Genomic DNA, 22,895 nt, shown 5'->3' with positions numbered 1-22,895 from the left:
TTGTACTTGAGACAATTCAAAAACACACAATGCTTTGTAATACTTCCATGCTGAAGTATAAACTTTCTGTCAGCATCTTTTTTCGAAGCATGGAACTTCTGACTTCAGTGCATGCATGGATACATTGAGGATCAAACCAATTACCTTCCTTGTGACCTATTGTACGTGACACATGTTTCGTAAATGAGCTGAAATTATGAACAGCACAATTTACATAAAAAGGCTAATATTTCTAAATACAGCCTGGCTACAACCAATATCCATTGCTTTCAAATGATTAGAATACATATTTTTCTTCTAATCGTCCCATGTGTACATGTGTGTTGGTCTATGAAGGGTGCAATCCCCATACGAGTGCTTACACACTGCCTGACCTGGCTAGGTTCAATTTGTAAACATCTGGCATGAGGGGTCGACTCGACCTCACTCTTTATTTCAAAATGATTAAACAAACACAATGTAGTTTCTACACAGTACAAAGTCCACATCGCTTTGTCCATTACCAGTATTACCTACACACAGTTTTTTTTCCAATATTTTTTTATCAGCGAATAACCGGCCATAACAAACCCTTAAGCCATTTGGCTTACATACATGTAGAATCATGTTTCCATGTGAATTAACAATATTGTCATGTGATGTTCGCAGTGTTTCACCATCTTCTGTGTTGTTTAGGTCTTCCTCCAGGAGTAGGTATGTAGGATCATCGTTTGCTTTGTAATTTTTCAAATGTGCCGCGAGTCCATTCGGATCACCTTGAATAACAATATGACATTCTAGATATTTCGACCTTAATCGCAAAATATCTTCCTGGTTGTCTTCGGGAGGAACGAATTCCGCAGAGTTTGTCACATTCATATACATCTTGATCACTGTTCGAATGATTCTCCGACCGCTTCATCCACATTGTAAAATAACAAGTTGTTGCGTCAGTTTTTACTTTCTAAATCAACAAATTTAGACTCGAATCTCTCAATAGCTTTCTGCGTCTGTGTATTTTCTTTTGCTGACCTAATCACATCTTTTTCTCATATTATCAATCTTGCTTGTCAGTCGCTCAATTTTTTGTTCACTTCAGCTCTCATCTCTTTAACTTCGTTAAATATTTTCGTTAACCTCTGTTCCCTATCGAGTGTTGTATGTTAAGTTTTTGGAGGGCCGGAATTTGTCTCCACTGATATCATTGCTGATACAGAGAATAAACGTCGAGATAAAGTTACAGCCGTAGCGCCGGTTGCACCTTTCCTTGTAGAGTTGTATTTTCTGGGAAGCTTTCCGTTACCCTTCCTGACAGATGGATTTGATAAACGCGGCTTGAAAACTTCCACTACGACATCTGTATGCACTAATACTGCAGCCCATAGTGTCTATGTTTCATTCGCATTGTTCTGCTACCACAATGGTCTGTCGTCTTTAGCAATAACTTGCCTTAATTTCGTTTATCCCAAGGATCAATTTCCAAGAGGACCAGCCACTGTCACCGGAAGGTGGTACCCCTCTTCTGGTCTCAGTACAGGGAAGGGTCGGGTAGCCTGGTGGTTAAAGCGTTTGCTCGTCACGCCGAAGACCCGGGTTCGATTCCCGACATGGGTACAATGTGTGAAGCCTATTTCTGGTGTCCCCTGCCGTGATATTGCTGGAATATTGCTAACGGTGGCGTAAAACCATACTCACTCACTCTCAGTCCATAAGTTGAAAGTACACATTCTTTGCTTAACTGTATGTTGTATTTTGTCGTCATGGCATATTTAAGGTCATCTTTTGCTTCGTAATGTTTCAAATGTAAGTGGACACGAGGTAAGTGGTGTCAGGCAAAGTCTTCGTTAGTAAATCCTCTTTCCTCATCCCTAACATTTTTAATTCTTGTAGATAGGTCTGTTCGACCAGCCGATTTAAAGGCAGCCTCCAGGTCCTCGATAAGATCAACACTATCCTTAGTTGTATTCATGCGCTGGTACCACCTCAAAAGGATGAGGAACACCTCGTTGACATCTTCATCCTTTGCATCCTGCTTGATCTTGTTTATTGTGTCAAGGTTCATGCCGAGAGTGATAAGGGCTTCCTGGCAGACACTCAAAGGGACGTTCCTTGCCAGCACGAGGAGACTCCTTTGTGTAAGAACTGGATGTTCTAGAACAGACAAATAGAGCTCTTATCTAATATTACACATAACCAGTTGACAGCTAGACTGTGTATACATGTAACAAATTTAACCATACTTCTAAACGTTTTTTGGATTTAGGTATGTGACTGAACAATTCACCAATTAAAAAACAATTTGCTACATAATCCTGGTGTACACAATCAACTCTAACTCGTATTCATTTACCTATTGGTATCCTGTGTATCGTTTTTAAGTGGTTTCTATAAACATTTATGTGGACCTTTTCCTTTGTATAGTAGTTTCCTTTCTCTTCAAGCATCCAATAAGAGTGAGTGAGTGAGTTAGGTTTTACGCCGCTTTCATCAATATTCCAGCTATGTAGCGGCGGGGGACTCTAGCCATTGACTTCACACATTGTGCACGTCCCATAAGAAATAGTCATGTGTGGTAGTTAAACTTATCTGCAATTAATTGCTGTTAATCTAAAATAATTTGAAATGACGTTTGTGTTTGTCTTTTCTATCCCTGGTCTGAAATATATTTGGAAATATAACTGATGATATATATTTATATAAGGAGAAAATCATATACTTCTAGTTAAAATGAATCAGCTTATGTGCATTTGGAAAAAAGACAAACGTAAAGTATGTACGGGAGAAGAAGGTTGGTTGGTTGGTTTGTTGTTTAACACCGCACTCAGCAATATCCCAGCTACATGACGGCAGCCTATACAAAATCGAATCTGGACGAGACAATTCAGTGATTGATATTATGAGCATCGATCCGTACAATAGGGATACGATGACATGCATCCACTAAGCCAGCGAGCCTGACCACCAATCCCGTTACTCGCCTCTTACCACAAGCATATCCTGCCGAAGGCCTATTTTGACCCGGACCCTCAAGGGAACAGTAAATCTGAACACCTCTCATGGAACGTCGCGCCTTTCAGATCATAGCAATGCCAAGACAAACCATGGAGGCTTGAGAAAACGCTCTCACGACCTGCTTGAATGATCATGTCAATTCAGATTCAAGTGTATTATGACTGGCTAAATATTTCAAGTTCTAATGCGACCAGGTCAGTAGGACTTCTATTCACATAATTTGCATGGACGGAGAAGAAAAGGTTAGGTGTTGTTTGGAAACACTTCATTTAACACACCCTAGTTGCTTGTGATCACCGTGACGTCTTTACTCTTGGAATGTAAACGTCTCAATAGAAAATCAAAGTTGCTTTCCTCTATTGGCACCAAATCAAGGTATAGTCGGCCGGATTCTTCAGGGAAAGTGCGTTTGAGACCTGCATATTTGTATGCGTTATTCACGTAATATTGTCAGTCGCCAAATACATAATTACATGCCACGCCGATAACAACCCTCACACTTCAGTTCTCTCTACATAGACAACACAGCCATATACGATTTTACTTTTGTGAATGGGATTAATTTTACAGATTAAAAGATTTTTTCTATTGTTTTCATTGCTGGTTGTTATTTTCTTAGTATCTTCTCAATACAATTTTTTAGTAAGTATCTGCAGTTGGTATGTCATTGACACGGGGAAACTGTTACCTGTTGTTCCAACATATGATATGAATATAATGGAGAAGTTAAGCAAGCAGTCCAGACATACCAATCATCACATTATCTGTTTGTCCCAGTCAGGCATTCATACGTCAGACAGAGGATCTTGAACCAGTGCAAGGTCTTGAGGGCTGGTGTAATATGCTCAAATCTAATACAGTAAACTACGTTTATAACGAACATGCTTATAACGAACTTACCGATATAACGAACTTATTTTTTAGTCTCGACAATTTGTTATATATATGCTGTATATATGCTTATAACGAACTACGGTTATTACGAACTAAAATTAGTGGTCCCTTTGAGTTATAACCGTAGTTTACTGTAGTGTTATGTAAGGAGCAAAATTGTCAGTCAATACACGAACTCTTGTCACGTAAGGAAGAACAAATCCCTGAACGGCAAATTCAGTAGCCTTAGATGCCTATCACATCTGAATACTGGGTGAGCGGTCAGCTAAAATCTGCACCTGTAATCAAACGCTATAAAGATGCTTATCAATGAGGGGACCCTGCCCCCACCGATACCCTGGAGCTGAAAACCCAGTCTTGTCATACATGACTCCGACCCCGACAATCAGCAAAACCAAAGCGCGAAGAAATGCTCCCGCCCAAAACACGGTATGCAAGCCTACAAGTCTTTAGCCGGTACCTTGACTAATGCCATACACTCACCCACATCCGGTAGACAGGGGGCAGATAAGGACACATCCACAGTAACACTCTCTGACCAAACATCAGTTAGCAGCATCCAAGCTAAGAAATGCAGGGGAGTACTAAATTCTCCCCTGGCGCACTTTTTAAAATTACATTTCGCAACGCTTGGAGGATCAACTCGCCTAAGTCGAGTTCGCCCATCCTCTCACAACTTACCCCAAAGATCGTGAAGGGATACCTAACCAAGGATCGCAAATGGGAGTTTCATTGGCAAAGGGATGACAAAAACCAAAGGATCGTAAAGGGGAGTATAATCGGAAATGGGTACCTAACCCCTATGATCGTAAAGGGCATCATCCAATGGGCATTAAGTCTGCTCCTGTTCTTGCTGATCTGTTTCTTTATGCATGAATCAGAATTTCTACTCAAATAAGCAAAATAAAACAAAGTGAATTTGGCAAAGAAGTTACTTTAGCTTCAGGTAGATGAATGATCTGATATCGTTCTATAACAGTAAAATAGCCAACCCACTTTGACTGATTTATCCACCTGCACTAGAAATATAGGCCATCAGTCTCGTCTCTTTCACATTTAGATCTGTGCATAAGATTTCAAAAATGTAATCTATAACTGGTATCTCAAGTTCCCCAGTGGCTTGCAGTTGGACGTCATCTGTCATTTGCAAACAAATCGACATAGCCAGCATATATAAGAATGCTACGAGAGAGAGAGAGAGAGAGAGAGAGAGAGAGAGAGAGAGAGAGAGAGAGAGAGAGAGAGAGAGAGAGAGAACGAGCGAGAGAGAGAGAGAGACCAGGAATTGGCTTCACACATTGTATCAATGTGGGCCATCGAACCCGGGCCTTCGGCGTGGCTAGCGAACGCTTTAACACCCCCTTCCACACCCCTTGTCTACCCCACCTCCCCTACTTGAGAGAGAGGTATTCAATTTTACCGTATTCAGGGGCGGAAGATACAACAGTCTCTTCAGCCCACGCGCTGGTAGGTCGATTGCGAGACACACTTCTTGATAGTCTTGATGTAGTGGAACCAGATTCCCCCTCATTTGTTGCTGGACATGCGCCCAAGTCATCACTTGATGCAGTTAATGATTCACTCCTTCTCATTCGTGATGGTGCATCTCTGTGTCTCTCAGATCCTTCAGTATTATAACCAGTGTCGTTTGTGCTACCTGATGAAGACGCTGTCTCGCTGTCAGGAATCGGAGGTGGTTCTTGAGCAGGTGGTGTCCTTGTAGGGGTGTATTGGGTTTGTTCTGTTGTTGTTCCTTGTCGCCATAAAATATTCATTTCCTTCAGTTTGTATCCTTTATCGGGATAGTTGAAGTGGACTTCAAGAACCCGTTGTGCTCCAATGGAAACCTCCACAACACTGTACGTAGTTCCAGTTGATACCTTCTGAGTCCTGAACTGTATGCAGTTATTCCTCAACTGATTTTTGTACTCAAATGTGTACTTAGTTTTCTTTACTTGTTCTGCACTCCTCATATTTCCTGACAGATGCACTCGTATCCTGTCCATCAGATGTACCGGAAAGTTCCCTGACCTACTTCCAATGATCTCAAAATAGTTCCTTTGTTGCCTGGCTTCAGCTGCCTGGTTTGCAGAAGGGGATTCTACAAGCTCAACAGTGAGCCATCTGTCTTGGTTCTCTTTTGAGATGTACATCAGAACAGTACACATGTCCATCTTTCTCGCCTGGAACAGAGCTGCCTCTCTCAGGGCTGATGAAGCTACGCCTTGCCGAACACAGGCCACTTGGCAACTGAAATACAATATTAAGTCCTGCAAATGAACATCAAGTAATTTAACCTGAAGCTATATGGGTGCAATAAAAGCTCATAATTAATGTCGTTCTATGTGGCTGGTGAAGTGTATGCCATTTCAGCGTTAAGTATTCATGGCTGTCTGATACTCAATGTGACGAATGAAACATTCAACACGGACGTAACAATCAATTATGTGTTGTTTAATGTTCGTATACCTCACCTTGTGTCATTGTTCACGGTGTGAGGCATCACCGCAACTCCTTTGAAGGAACTCTCTTTCTCAATGTCTCTGATGACGTAATTATTATTTTCAATACTTATGCCTTTTAATTCATAATCCTCTTCTGAAAAATCTGCAATTGGTAGCTGGACAGATGTGTCTATTCTGAATACATTTTCCATTTTGTGTCGTACACTCAGAATATCAGACAGAGCATAGATCCCTTCAAATGCTGTTGGGTCATAAGCTCTGTACCATTTCAGTCTGTCTGTGTCCACGGGCTGTACCTGAAAGATGGTAATGTTCCTATATAATATGTGCATATATGTTGTCTTCTTGATAAGGATGTGAGTTGTGGCATATGTATCTATGGGATTGCAGTGATATGTTGGGAAATAATGACTCCTGGAATTTTATCGAAAAAGATAAATTGTCCCTGAAAATGCTTAAAACATATCTTCGCTTCAGACTGTTGAAAAAAGAACATGTCTGACACAAAAATACATGTTTAAAAAACATTATTTAGACTCAGAAAATGTCTGGTTTTGCACCTGCAGCTGAAAAAGTATGTAGCGGCCATACCAAATGTCAGCCTCCCACAACCCCCTACCCGCCACAATGGAATATCAACTGGTTGGTCCCTTACCAGAAAGAGTAAATATTTAGAACATCAATTACATGGTTATGCTTGCATAACTGATTCTCGATAAATAAGTTCCGGAAATTATTGAGCTCAATCTCATGAGAAGGTCAATTGCTTTTTCATTTAAAATCACAACGATAATTTATTGTCATCATATCAACATCTACCTTAACCGCAATGGTCATCTCGGTGTCCACAGCACCTTTGGGAATGTGCACTTTGATGCATTTGTCCTTGTTAGAGACGAAGGTAAAGGCATTCCCAGAAATTCTCTTGAACTCTGGTATTGGGCGCGCATAAGCAACGAAATACTCTCCACACTTTACTCGGAATTTCAAAAGATAATCCTGAAAAGAAAGGAAATGTAAAAGAGGTATCTGTGTCCATTAAAGTACACTAATATCAAATCATTCGTGCATTATCGTACAGTTTCTGTGTTTGACTACTTGCATAGAAACTGCTGCCCCAAATCTTATGCAGCGATGCAAAACATAGCATTTTGCTAAAAGCTTTTTGTTTGCTCAGTTTTGGTTGTGTTGATTACAGGTAATCCTCTCGATCAACCATCTTTGAACGTCGTTTGGTATGACGTGGTCGGGGATCGAACCATCACCATATGGGAGACGGTGTATTAGAAAATTAAGCTGTAAGGAAATATAGTTTTGTACCTCGTATTGTGCCGAAACTGATGTCCAAACATCATCCCCATATACCATGACGTGGAACCGGAAGAGGACATTAATATCGAGTCTTGTGGTTGGCAGTACGAGCGGGATCTGTAGGAATTTTGGATTGCAGTTCAAAGATTTTATTTCCTGGCCTTCCAATCTGTAAACATCGCTGACCATAGTCTCGTCATGATAGTGTGGAAACTGTATCAGAATCTCCGTGCGTCTCTCAGCTGATAGTGGGATGGCTTGGCACTTGAATTCTGATACGACTTCAGGTACAAGAAGCTTGACACCGTTTTTGAGGTCTATAGCTGTCCACTCACTGAAAAATACATGTTACTGTTACAAATAACAGAGACTTCAACAAACCAGTTTTGTGAATGTGAAACATACAAACATTTTATATATGTTTTTTTTACTATAATGTTACCCTAACATAACGTAATGATAAACTATCAACAAACAAGGATATACTTTGGTTGATGTTAAAACAAACAACCGTTTTACATGTGTATTTTATAAATAGTTTTACGCTAACATTTAGGGCTAAACCTGTCTCGAATAACATGTGGTCTTGTCTACAAATACATAACGTCAACGCCAGAGGATAATCATTCACGATTTTCTGCCCAACCAGATTCCATTGGGCGTAATAGGAAAAATAGTTGTGAAGATAATATGAATGGATCACTGAAAATCAGTGACACCAGGTGTTCGCGAAGAGGATAACCATGTCCTGCCCTACCGGTGGCACCCACCCCTAACATAATTTGCAAACAGTAAGTGTTTGGAGCTTAACGTCCCACAGTACTCCTGCCATGCGACGGCGTATGGACATATGACATATGATTTTGACGCATCAGTGACAAGAATGATGTCTGGCGCAAGTCCATATTATGACTTGTTCCCGTGTTGTCTTTCAAGTGAACAATTGACTTGCCATCGCGTGTGTTTGTGCCGGATGCAACCAGTGGGGCAAAGTGGGGCAGGATACGCCCGCCTTTTCGCGAACACCTGGTATCATCACTATTTGATTGTGTAGTCTGAATCGTAGAATGGACTCTGCTTTCTTCTGAGGGATTTGTCGCTTTTATGTATAGACGGAAAATTTCAGTTAAGTGAAAACGATCCACCCCGTGTGAGACAGATTGAAAGAAAACCAAAAACATACACTGGTTGCCTCGCTGTATCCCAGCACTCTTCTTCATCCTTTTCTTCTTCCTCGCTGATATATTCCTCAAAACTGTCTTCGTATTCATACTCATCCTCAACCTCCCTGTAAAAATGTTAAATCGCCACATCAACATGATTGTTCAATATCTGATCACGATTTGCCCTTACATGTTAGACAATTAAAATTGCAAGAATGTATGAATAAAACTAGAATTGGATTGATACACGTAATCAATGTTTATAAATCACATGTTTACCGACAACACAATTTATAGCGCCCAAACAAATATTGGGGAGGTGATATGGGGTTTAACGTCACGTCAAAGATTTTTCACTCATATAGCGGACGTGCCTTGCATACGGGTGTGTATGGCTGCTTGTACTAGTCGGGAGTTATAACCTCTCAAACACATTATACTGACGTGCCGGTTAGTCATGGTTTCCCCTTAATACCGAGCACACGGAACACACAGGAACCATCCTTTAATGTCCTTTGCTATGAATTGGCCAGGGGATCGACCCACCGACCTAAACATTAAGTTTTACTTGGATTTATAATTACTCTTCATATTCCACATCTTCTCCCCCCGTCTCCTCTCTCCAACTTGACACCCAACTGAAACAAAATGCGAACCAAAAATAATTCCTGCTAATGTGCATTGAGGTGAGGTGAAATGGGGCTTAACGTTGTGTTCAAGGATATTGCACATGCGACGCACATGCGACGTACATGCTTGTAGTAGAGCGGACTATGTCTGTTTATAAAGGTAAACACAGGGATATACCATGCCGCAGTTTCACATGAATACCCCACTCAGAGTAAACTGACTCCGAGCCGACCAGTCCTTGTTTTAGCCGTTTCATGCCGAGCACAAGACAGGTTGACAACAAGTGCCATCTTTTTACGTCTTTTGGCTGGGGAACGAACCACCGACCTTCCGCTCTCCAGACAGATGCTCAATGTCCAATGACAAGGTGTACTTATTATCACATCGGGATTATTTCTGAAACGTCTCATTATCACTATGTTTAAGGCTCATCCTAAACATGCCAATTTATTTATGTCTATTAAGGTATGTAGATTATGTATGTAGAGTACCTGCTTTCTCCGGGTATGGTGCTCAACTCACTAGGGGGACGGTTTCGCACTTCTCTCCTGATGCTGTGCATTGCACTTCAGTGCCTGAAAATGAAGAACTATATAACTCAGTCTTTGTTAGGAATAACAGGCAAACACACAGCAAGGAATGAATGAAACAACAGATGGACAGTAAGTACCTATATCGACGGAGAAATAGTTGCTTGAGTTATGTCAACAGCATTTTTATAATAGTTACCAAACACAGTGTACTCCAGAATAACTTTCGAAATATACTAACGGAAAAATACTGCGCTTCATGTAAAGTGATGTAAATTTAGAAAATGACAAAATTAAATTTGGTCATTCGTGTGATCAATGTTTCATCTTAACAAATTCCTTGACAAAACTATACCTAGTGACAAAAGACAGAGCGACACGCCCTAAAAGAGGAGTGGTGTATTCTATTCTATTAACAATTTCAATATCTGGTATGACTACCATTTCCGTTGACATAGGCGAGGCAGCGGCGGTACTTGAATGCACCAAACGATTGAAAACAGCTTTAGAGATGTTGTTCCAAATGTCAACCAAAGATTGGCCCAACTGAGCTGGCGTTACCGGCTGGTTCAGGTCCTGTCGTAGGCGTCGACTTATCTCATCCCAGACATGTTCTATTGGGGAAACATGGCAGCAATGTGATGTGTATTTTACAACACATGCAACGGCCGGACGAACGTGATCTTGAACGTCCCGGTAGCGTACGCCATTCAAATTGCCTTATGTTTGCCAAATTGTTTTATGTGCTTCTAAAAGCAAACATTGTGTGCTGTTCACATTTAAAATACACATGTGTGAGTATCATGCTCCCAACAATATGTATGGAATGATGGTTGAATGTATTTGAATTTCATCATAAATAAATTTTTATTGAACAAATTTCCATTTTTGCGTGAGATTATGTAACGATTGAAATATATGTCAACCCTGAATATTCATGGACCACTATATGTTTCGGGAAACTTCCAGTATTTCCAAGCACTACACTGTAACATACCCATTGGAGGGTCAATATGCATACATTCCCAAACACATTCCACAAAATCAGGTCGGGCTGATAACGAGTTGTTAAACTAAATTTTAAACCCGGAAATAATAGTATTTAAAAAGAACGAGAGAAATGAGATATTTATCGTAATCTGATATGTAACGTGAATGTTGTATTTAATATACAGTCATCACCGGTTCTAGCCATCTTCAACTTATTAACTTTAACAGTCAACCATGTGTAAGCTTAACAACATCAGAATTAGACGGGATACTTTCATTGTGTACTGACGGTTTCTGTTGAAACAGGTGAGGTCATGCATTGTCCAAGCGGACGTATCTGATCTCTCATAGTCCACAGAAAGTTACCGAAGACGTTTGTACTAATGTTGTCTGAACATTTAACCATGTCGAAGTAGAAACCACAAGAAAAAGCAGCCGGAAACCTCCGGCTTGTACAACAGGGTTCACATGAATGTCCAGCCGTCAAATATTCATGCGCATTTGAAAATATATAGATGTTGGTGTTGGCCCAACTGTTTTAATCTTCGCTACAAATAAATGAAATAGAACATGGTGACCTGTCGGACTGCACGTACATTAAAACGACCAAAGATTACAATTAGTGTTTACGAAGTACTTCCTTATACTCACTCTACTGACATAGGCTTTGAGTCGGGGGGACACATTATAACACGTCAAAGACCTTTTTTCACCACCCTGAGTTAATAACTCCCGCAATCTGTACACGTTTTATTACTTTCTCATACATCAAATAGACCAGCGAGTCTATCTTGAGCTAGGATCTATTGCCGTTGGTCCCTTTGTATGTTCAGCAATGTAGTTCAGGCTCGCCCTGGTGACTTATTAGAGCATAGCGACTGTGACAGACAGCCACTGAGGACGTATCTTATAAGTGTAATGTCAGTTCTACTGCTTTTATATAATGAATCCATGTCTACTTCAGCACATTGCTCACATTTCGTAATATACTATTCAAAGTTGGGTAAGGATAATCTTTTTTATAAAAAAATAGTTCACCAAATAAAGGTTGAAATATCCCGTGACACAATAATTCTATAACCCCTATAGGACCTCAATTTCACGATGAATGGACAGAGGCATGCAGTCATTGGCACGATGTGAACGAGGTGCTTGGAAACCTGTTTTTGGATTTATCGTGCCAGAATAGTTGCACATCATTGTCAGAGGCCACAACAATAGTCATGTTTTTTTTCAGAATGAACAATTTGACATCCATAAATTATCTTACTTATGTGTATCACTTCTAAATGCCATTCAAAGACTTATAAAATATGGATAAGACACATATTATTTTTTTTCGAAATTGTCCTTAACGACATTATGAGAAGTGATATTTTGATGTAGAGCTCCTTAAACATCAACTTATTGTTATTATTTAGGCATTGTGTTTGTCGCTGACAGTGTACAAATACGCTTGTATCAAAAGCCAGTTAATATCCGTTTGTTATTAACCAATTACAGCATAAACACCCAATCATTCCTGTAAATATGTTATTTAAGTTGTTTGATTGTAAAATAAAAGCAGCTTTGTTACATGTGACAGAGGTGTGGGGCAAGAAAACGTTGTGTTCCTCATAATAAAGAAGTTGACATCCATACATTCTCTTCCGTATGTGTATCACTTCTAAATGCCTTTAAAAGACCTGAGGAACAAGTTGTTATTGATGTATTTCATAATATTATTGTAAAAATGTATTGAGTATTGTTAAACATGTATCAAGTAGTACAGCTATAGGTGACTGCGGTAGACATGGAATGTATACAGAATACTACCAAAAATGTGTAAAGTACGGGTGTAAATTGCTATCCCACGAAATGTTACCTACTTTCCACACACTGAGTTACGTTGTTTTCGTTATGACGTTGCTTTGCACCTTGTTTGTGGACAGACATGATTCTGTTGTCATTTTAGGCTTACAGTGTTATCCAACATACCTGGGGTCGGCTGGCCGACATTATTGTGACTGGCAACGTCGTGAGGAAACAACGCACAATGTCAAACTTACAAGAAAACACACGGATACATTTTTTCCAAAACCATATCACGGTAAGCAGTGTATCCTAAAAGTTAAACTGATGTCTGTACTCTATAGGACGTGTGCGCACAGTCAAGGAACATTGAACAGAGACAAAACCAGACAGCTTACTCAACAGGTTGCATGCACAAGCCTGTTGTAACCCCTGTCTGTAAAGGCATGTAAAGTCAACATATGTATGTTTAATATCTGTAGATCACTTCAATTTCACAATTTAGTTGGAAATTTGGATTGTACAGTTGGTTACTTGAGGCACGAAAACGTACGAAAAATTATGTTTAGTTTGTCCTCGTTTGAACATAGACTATAGCAAGAACATACTCACATCTAACCGACTGACGAGCTCGGAATAAGGCTTGTGTATGTCCACGTGACCAATGTATTCAACTGGGTCACAACGCTTCCTGTTTGACAGTGTCACGTGACAAACAAACCGATCTCGCAAAGGTATTATTGAGTTTTCTGTGGTATATGGAGAGGAGAATGATTGAGTGAGTGAGTGAGTGAGTGAGTTGGGTTTAACGCCGCTTTTATCATTATTCCAGTTATATCACGGCGTGTCAGCTTAATGTGGGAGGAAAGACCGAAGTTATGCAGGGCTTAGACGTTTACCACTTCGGTGAATACACGAGCACAGGTATGGTGCTGACATATCTAGAAACATAATCGGGGTGAACCGGGATTCGAAACCACAATCATAGGTTTCATAGGTCCAGGGGACGCAACTCTGCACAGCGAATCGCGGCGCCTTAGACGACTGGGCCACCCGTGACCCCTATGGAGAGGAGAATGGTGGTGGTTTGTATATGTTTGTGTGATGGTGGGGTTGGTGGGATGGGGGGTATGGCAAGCCGCCATACAGCCGTCAACAAGGAACAAACGTTACACTGTCACTCAAACACACTTCTCTCGGCAGATGATATTCAGAATCAAACCCAGAGTTCCAACATGCTTAATAATATGTCAGCCGCCCACAAAACTGTCAACGCTCACATACGCCAACTTACAGTTTATATGATTGGACACGTATTTACACAAATGCATACTCAACTATATCTCAAGCTATAACGGTAGAGTAGAGCGAATAAGTAAATTGTCGATATTAACACATGTACATTTCAGCGATTAACAATGCTGACGGAACGGTTAAAACAATATCACACTGCTCCATTGTGGAAAAATATACAACGTGATCTGTTGATTATAATGTTTCCAATCGGTACCAATCAGTCATACAAACGATAGGCTATTAATTTCAATAACTGTTTTCACTGTGGGGTTGACATTCATACATATGTATGTCTTTCTCTATTCAAAGGACATGTATATAGATAATACAACTTACCCAAACACGCGGGAATTACGTTTAAGCTGGATGACGTCGTAGATGATTTCTTTAGGCTCACATAATTCCTTCAATCGGGATAATCGGGATAATAAGCTAGTTGGTTATTTTTTAATTTTTACACACGTTAAGCCAATACATTAGTAAAAGTCAGAGTACACAAGCGAAGGCGGGATCTCACAATACATCAATAAATCAAACAGTTTAGAGATTATAATCTTATTAAATGTAAATGTTTTAGTGAGTGAAAAGGTTTGAACGCTATGTCAGTTATATCACGGCGTGTCACATTGTAGCCCCCTGTGACCCAGGTATAAGTTTGGGGAAACCCCCGAATACGTGCTGTCAACCTGGACACAATTATCAGGGCCAAAATGGGATTCGAACCCGCGAATGTTTCTTGCACGCCTAAGGGACGAATCTCAGCACAGCCTTTATACGACTTGCACCAGTGAGCCAAAATGCCACAGTGCTTATACATGATTGCCTATGTGACACATAATAAATAACGGAGGCACGGGTGGCCCAGTCGTCTAAGGCCCCGCGATTCGCTGTGCAGAGTTGGTGTCCCTTGGGCGCGCCAGAAACCTTTGATTGTGGGTTCGAATCCCGGTTCGCCCGAATTATGTTTCTAGGTTGGTCAGCACCATACCCGTGCTCGTGGGTTTCACCGAAGTGGTAAACGCCGTGATATAACTAGAATAATGTTAAAATCGGCGTTAAACCCAACTCACTCACTCACTCGTAATAAATAACGATATTAACCTCACTGTTGACAACCAACCCAATAGAGTACACGAAGCATGGTGGTCAGTGTATGGTTAATAACACATAAGTGAAGAACTAAATACCGAACGCTCCTTCAAAACAGGGAAGTTATTTGACTCTTGGGATCTAGGCTGAACTGCCATACAATACACGTTCCACCAAGATCTTCGTCACGCCTCTGTACAAGTTGCATATAATGACATGAGGTTTTGAATGAAAGGATTGAAGAATACATTGGCGTCTATTCAGTGCACATGCATTGACCCAGGATAGTTCGTCAAATATAATTAGGAACTCATGAAAGTGCTATGTTCTGTTGATGTCAGCTGTAAGAATTGCTATCTGGGTTAAGGATTATAAAAGCATTGACACATGGCTAAATCAAAACTGGGTAAGGGGTCTGTCAGAAGTAGATTCAGAGGAAGGTCATAACAACTCTTGGAAGGTTCAGGAAGAGGGCACAGTATATTAGTTTGATTCCATGTAAAAGTAAATTGTGTATTCATAGCTTTCGGCTATGGGAGCCGTGCCAATCTACACTTGTGAGAGGGGTACTCAAAGTACGTGATCTAGACTACCAGTTGTCGGAAGCCTCTGTGGCTGAGTGGGTTAGATCGCTGACTTTGAGTGCTGGCGATTCGGGGCCTCACTCTGGCAAGTGTGGGTTCGAATCCCGGACGGGACTCAACCCAAAAAAGTACTAGAAACTGTACTTTACTAAGAAAGTGTTATCCCAAATATAACATTTGTTATATTTGACCACTTTCTAAATGGCATTGTGTATTCATAAATTGTACGAACCATTGTGAAAAACTGGACAGTTAGCATTTATTGGACACAGAGCGTGGAAGTCAGTGTCTTCCATTTTTTCTGTTGTTTTTGTGTGCAATATATTTGTCAATTTGACAAATATCACTCAATATTTTGATGTTAACATCAAGTGACAGTTTTTGTTGTTTAATACTTGATAAATAAATGACTCTTTGTGCTGAGAGCAGAATGTGGTCAGCGATGTATATAGTTGTATGTACAACATCCAAACATGACATTATATTTTGTGAATTCCAGTTCAGTATTTAGATTACTATTACAATGTTTCAATCTGTGACCTAATGGCCTTGACGTGTTCTCAATCATTATATATATATATATATATATATGATATGTCGTCTCTAGTTTCTGTGCCTAGTGTGAGAACGGCGACTTTTGGAGTTTCGCCAAAGTTGCCCCTGAGCTATGGAATAGGCTGCCATTGGATATAAGGAACATTGACAGTCCTACTTTGTTCCGATCAAGACTGAAAACCTATCTTTTCACCAAATCTTTCATAGAGTATTGAGGCTTTGTGTTTTCCTAGCTGTGTAATGTCTCTCTTTTTTGTGTAGACTCAAATGAAGCGCTTTTGATACCAGCGCTTTATAAATCTGTAGTTATTATTATGATTATTTACAGAATCTACAATTATGGCCATCAACTAAGTTTATCACAAGTAATTCTTTCTTTGTGTAGATCATTCAAAAAAAATTATTTCCAATTAACAATTAACAGTAAAAAACAAGTATTCAAAAACGGTATTTGAAAATGACAAGATCAAAAACCATGTACTTAAAGTTCTGCTGACACGTTTATCATGATGGGTGCACTGTCCAGTATTCGATCACACCCGCAGAATCGACGTCGATCTATTTTAAAGTCCCATGGCTCAGTATCGGATGTGACCCCCTCCAGCAACGATACAGGCCCTAACATGACGTCGAACTGACTACACGAGTCTCCTGACATCCTGATTAGGGATCCTACGCCATTCTTCCTGCAGGGCCATTGCCAAGGCATCCTTCGTCCATGGCGGCTGTTGACGTTTCCGAATCCTGCGTCCAAAGTTGCTCTAATGGCGACAGGTCCGGTGATCTGGCTGGCCACTGTATATTACGGTCGCGTTGTTGGCGTTCAGAAAGTCGCTAGTGACTCGAGCTGTGTGAGGCGTGGCGTTGTCCTGCTGAAGCAGCGTCCGTGGGTGTCGTTGCAGGAAAGACAGTACCACAGGCCGCAAAACCTCATCCATGTGACGACGTGCAGTGAGATTTCCGCCGATGATGACCAGATCTCTCTTCTGCCACCTCAGACCATGACACTGTCACCTCCATAAGGATCCACTTCTACGACGCAACAACGTGCCGTCCGTTCACCACGTCGTCGGTAGATTCGAACCCGCCCTTCAGACTTGAAGAGCTGGCACCTACTCTAGTCGCTGAAGAGCACTCTTCGCCAATTTCTCTGCTGCCACGGCTGCACATCTCAGTCTGTGACGTCGGGGTAGAAACGTTAACGTCATGCCCTTGAAAGGTCGATAGGCACGGATACCATACAGACGGAGTCGTCTTGCAACGGTCCTTCTTCTGCCTGGATGTCCAAGGTTGTTTGCGGATGATGACGTCACAGTTAGGAATCCTGACCTTAGGTGAGGCACCCGTAAATACCGGTCTTCCTGTGGGGTCGTGACCTTGGCTCTTCCACTCCTCGGCCTGTCTGCATTACCGCCAGTTTGCCTGTGACGTGTAACGATGGTGCACTTGAAGCAAGCCATGATCCTGGCAACATGCTCCTGCATCGCTCCCATTTGCAACATGCCGATGGCTCTCTCCCTCTGCTCTGCGGTTAGTCTGAGGTTAGTTGAGGCATGTTCGTTTTAAACGGTTTCATGTGATGCGAGACAACAATCCTGCTCATGTTTTATACCAGAATTTCATACGGGTAACTTTGTGCACATTTTGCATTTTTTAGTGATTAAATTCTCTTTTCTCGCAAATCACTCGGAGCACGTGCACATGTTCACAGGGAATAGGTAAATTGCATTCCAGCAATGTGTTCCCAGTTGTTTTCGTGCTGTTTGGCAAATCTGTTGAAAACTGACGACCAATAAATATTTGGTGGCGTTTCTTTTGCCCGCTAGTTTTCTTTAACACTTTCTCTTGTTTTTGTCATAAAAGATCCTGGAACACTTTTCATCTGAGAGAATATCATAAAAAACCCATCGTTGACTCTTAGCTGACTTAAATTCAGTGATTTACTTGTAATTACATTTTTTCCAAATATTAGGAATATTGCTCTGCAGCTTTTGATAGTGCAACATTAAACTTAAAACATAAATTGTCATCACACATATCTCTAATAAAATGAACACCATCATGAAAACATAGCAACAAAACCCGTTCCATATTCATAAGAAATCCCAACAAAAAGCAGGGGAGGGGGATGTATGAATGGCGTGAGGTGGCAGTGGGTGGATGAGTGTTAAGGAGGGGGTCAGTGGACGGTGGGGATCGGTATGTGGGTGGATAGGTGTAGTGGATTGGGGCAGTGGCTGGGTGGGCGATGGGGACAGGTAGGGATGCTTTTTTATGGGGAGGGGGCAGTGGGTTGATGGGATGTGGGGTGAGGCAGGGGATCGATGGGTTGTGGGGTGAGGCAGGGGATCGATGGGTTGTGGGGGGGGGGGGGGGCAGGGGATCGATGGGTTGTGGGGAGGGGCAGGGGATCGATGGGTTGTGGGTAGGGGCAGGGGATCTATGGGTTGTGGGGAGGGGCAGGGGATCTATGGGTTGTGGGGAGGGACAAGGGATCTATGGGTTGTGGGGAGGGGCAGGGGATCTATGGGTTATGGGGAGGGGCAGGGGATCTATGGGTTATGGGGAGGGGCAGGGGATCTATGGGTTATGGGGAGGGGCAGGGGATCTATGGGTTATGGGGAGGGGCAGGGGATCTATGGGTTGTGGGGAGGGGCAGGGGATCTATGGGTTATGGGGAGGGGCAGGGGATCTATGGGTTATGGGGAGGGGCAGGGGATCGATGGGTTATGGGGAGGGGGCAGTGTTTGGGTTGGTGGTAGTGATGGGTCGGTGAGTGGATGGGTGCTGTGGAAAGATGGGTGAGGGGGATTGGGTAATGGGTGGATATTTTTATGAGCAGGGGGCAGTTGGTGGTGGGGAGGGCACAGTGAATGGGTGGTGAATCGGGAACAGTAGTTGGGTGGGCGAAGGGGAGGAACGCATAGTGTCACATACATGTATATCCTCGTGAGCACACGACTAATACACTCACAATGCTTCAGACATTGATACAGAAGATAAACGTAATACCACACGCTGACCGCCGAACATTTAGCCTATTAAGTCAATGGGACAATCATTTCGGTTGAAAGGGAACAGTGGTTTCAATTGAATTTCTTCGGTCAATAAACGCAGTAAGAGGATTATAGTGAATAGGGTCGATCACCTGAAGTTGATGTGAGATGAAGTCAGTAAAAAGCCGACATGTTCATTATGCTACTCTGTAAGTCGAAGCACGTAGATCGCTATTGCTGAAACACATGCTGACGTTTCTGTCCCTTATGGCTAGATCCTGTATTCACAGAACATTTACTGATGGTTGGAGTGAGTGAGTTGGGTTTAACGCCGCTTTTAACAGTATTCCAGTTATATCACGGCGTGTCAGCTTAATGTGGGAGGAAAGCCCGAAGTTATGCAGGTCTCAGACGTTTACCACTTCGGTGAAACCCACGAGCACGGGTATGGTGCTGACAAACCTAAAAACATAATCGGTGCGAACCGGGATTCGAACCCACAATCACAGGTTTCTGGCGTGACCAAGGGACGCAACTCTGCACAGCAAATCGCGGCGCTTTAGACGACTGGGCCACCCGTGTCCCCACTGATGGTTGGAAATATCATAACAACATATGGTATTGTTTAAAACAAGGATGCACTTTAGTAGTAATTTAAACAAAGCGTAATATTCAACCGAAGTGTATTTATGTAACGAATTGTAAATCATATTACTTTCATTGACACACATGAATACATTGGCCTGTGGAGATCCAGGTTAGATTTGGCCTTCATGAATCCAGACTTGTAAGAGACGACCGCGTGGTCAGGCTCGCTGACTAGGTTAATGCATGTCAGCGTACCCCAGTTGCGTAGATCAATGCTCATGATGTCAATCACTGGATTGTCTGGTATAAACTCGATTATTTACAGGCCGCCGTCATATAGCTGGCATATTGCTGAGAGCGGCGTTAACCAACAAACAAAACTATCAACAATCTGAAGTCGAATACGAATATTGAGTGACTGAGTGAGTGAGTTTGGTTTAACGCCGCTTTTAGCAATATCCCAGCAATATCACGGCGGGGGACACCAGAAATGGGCTTCATACATTGTACCCGTGTCGGGAATCGAACCCGGGTCTTCGACGTGACGAGCCAACGCTTTAACCAGTAGGCTACCCGACCGCCCGAATACCAATATTGGTAATTAATCTGCCCAGCATGCGCCCCATAGCGAACTCGATCCATTATTAATAACGTTTAATAATTAGAATGTATCTTAAGGTTGATTCAATCACCTCGCTTACCACTCAACGCGCATGCCACTGTTGTCATGGTTACTATATGGATGTATTTAAAACCAAATATATATGTATATGTATATATACAACAAAGAAATTAAACAACAAAGTTATATTGTGGATAACTTTATCAACGCAAGTGATTCAACAAACAAACTGAACTAAACTGCTTGTCACAACAAAGTATACTCCCATGTTTGACGGTGGCTGAAAGTGGAACAAACACGAAATGGTTATTTGATGGTGATGTATTTGATACGGGAATTATAGGCAATATTACATGCATAATATCAATGAGTATTTTACAACAGATGACGTGCATATGACGTCTCAAGGAACACGGAAACACAAGTTCACAGTACACAGAGTCAAGAGTGAATTCTCAAGTGTATGATGACCGCCTCCGTGGTCTAGTGGTAGAGCGTCCGCCCGGAGAGCGGAAGGTCCGGGGTTCAATACCCGGTCGCGTCATACCAAAAGACGTTAAAATATGGTACTTGTTGTTACCCTGTCTGGTGCTCGGCATAAAGGGGCTAAAACAAGGACAGATCGGAGTCAGTATACTGTTGTCTGAGTGGGGTATTCATGTTAAACAGCGGCATGGTATCTCAGTGAGCTGGCACTATAAATTGCCATTAGTCCGGACCAGTACAAACAGCCTCACACACACGTGCACGTCGCTATATAAGTGCAATAATCCTGGACGCGACGTTAAACCCCATTTCACCTCACCGCAAGTCTATGTTTGTCTTTTAGCCCGAAAGTTTATATTTACTCAAATACTGAAAAGTTGCAGAAAAGAATACGGTACAACAGAACAGTGCCAGAACACAACTAATATTTAAAACACTAAAACAAGACCTGCGTGAATAAAAAAGTTTGTAGAGTTATTTACCTTGTTTAATTCTTTTAGAAAAATAAAGTTACAATTAGTGATAACGACCTATTGATATAAGCTGTACATGTATGCACTTATGTTTTCCCTTTCTACGAGTGCTACATTGTTTTGAAGAGGACCATATTTTTTTAAAAAACATTTATTCAAACTATAATACTATTACAGATACTGAAGATATAATTACTATCATCAGTACTAGTCTACTGCCTAAGAATCCCATATCTTTTTGAAAAAATAAAAATTTGATTTTTATATTTTAGAGTGTTGATAGGTAAAGCTTGGCTATTTTTGTATCAATGTGCCTTAAGGAACATAAAATGGGATGTATAATGTCAATTTTGTCAGGATTAAAATAAATCCCATTTATATTTTTTTTCTACTTATAATTAGATCAAACTCAACAGACATAGATGGGAACTTACACAACACACGTAAGACAGCTGCATTGCGCTTCTTGAACACCAAGATGTGATTATCTTCAGCGCACCAGTGCTTCTCATCCCATCTTTTTTAGTAAATAGCGCAAATATATAAAATAATAGAATAGATGAAACATGTTACAGTGCATCTGACGGAATAACCCTTATAATTGTGTCTGTTACATCGTCTTTTTTAAATTATTTTATGATCTAAAGCAAGTATGGCTGATCGCACCCATTAATGTCAGCTGACATCAGTGGTACTTTCTTTTTAATTTAATACGTTTCTGCTTAAGTATTCGTTGGCATTTACAAAGTGTGTTTTTGTTAGATTTAGGCTGAAAAGAAATATCAGCATTTAATTCTGACCAAAAACATGAAATTATACATGTAATTCTAGCTTCTATCTTGTCGTTGTACACAATGTTCTAAAATGACCAATCTTTACGCATCAACCCTCTAAAATTTAGAAATCAAATTTTCAAATGATTAGGAAAGTTGGGCAGTTGTGAAATTATATCATGATTTTAATTTAACACACGTCAGCCACTAACAGGTGCGGTGTGCTTCTTGCACCGAGATCTAATTATCTCCAGCGCTCCATTGCTTGTCCGAAATGGCATTCCTAAATATAATCCCAAACGGGTTGTCCCTGAAGACGTAGTGCCAGAAACAGCACAAATATTTGGAGCAGGAAAGGGAATATTTACAGGCTTACTCTGCCCTTGAGTGAATGATTCATTACATTTTGTGCGATATTACACCACAGCGATAAAGTATTGATGTCAAACTGAAGATGAAAAGTGATGCGCCCTGGTAAATTAGCAATATCACATTTTAATAGCTGTTCTCAAGGGACGATCCTCTACACTCTGGTCGAGTCTGGTCTGTATAATTAGTCTCTATAGTGCATATGGAATATTTGCTTGTCAATTCAATACACTGCCTTTGCTCAAGAGCCTCGTCCTTTTAGTTTGTTATAAATTACTTTCAGAATTGCTTTACGTGCA

The 22,895-nt window shown here is 41.2% G+C and overlaps 1 protein-coding gene across 1 annotated transcript; it reads right to left on the bottom strand.

Moving 5' to 3' along the window:
- Positions 1-1,486: 1,486 nt before the first annotated feature.
- On the bottom strand, positions 1,487-13,423 carry LOC139456495 (uncharacterized). The gene is made up of 9 exons (XM_071238239.1): positions 13,378-13,423; positions 9,946-10,029; positions 9,409-9,462; positions 8,845-8,949; positions 7,671-7,995; positions 7,170-7,349; positions 6,360-6,646; positions 5,306-6,135; positions 1,487-2,130 (listed from the first exon to the last, which is right to left on the bottom strand). Exons 2-9 carry the CDS (start codon positions 10,014-10,016, stop codon positions 1,808-1,810), a joined length of 2,175 nt encoding a protein of 724 aa, XP_071094340.1. The 5' UTR covers positions 10,017-10,029; positions 13,378-13,423; the 3' UTR covers positions 1,487-1,807.
- Positions 13,424-22,895: the final 9,472 nt, after the last annotated feature.

This window comes from Haliotis cracherodii, unplaced genomic scaffold, assembly GCF_022045235.1.
Source record: "Haliotis cracherodii isolate W230 unplaced genomic scaffold, xgHalCrac1.p SCAF_11, whole genome shotgun sequence".
In the NCBI taxonomy this organism is placed as follows: Eukaryota; Metazoa; Mollusca; class Gastropoda; order Lepetellida; family Haliotidae; genus Haliotis; species Haliotis cracherodii.
Note: the sequence above shows the minus strand (reverse complement) of the source record. Positions and strands in the feature narration are given on the sequence as shown.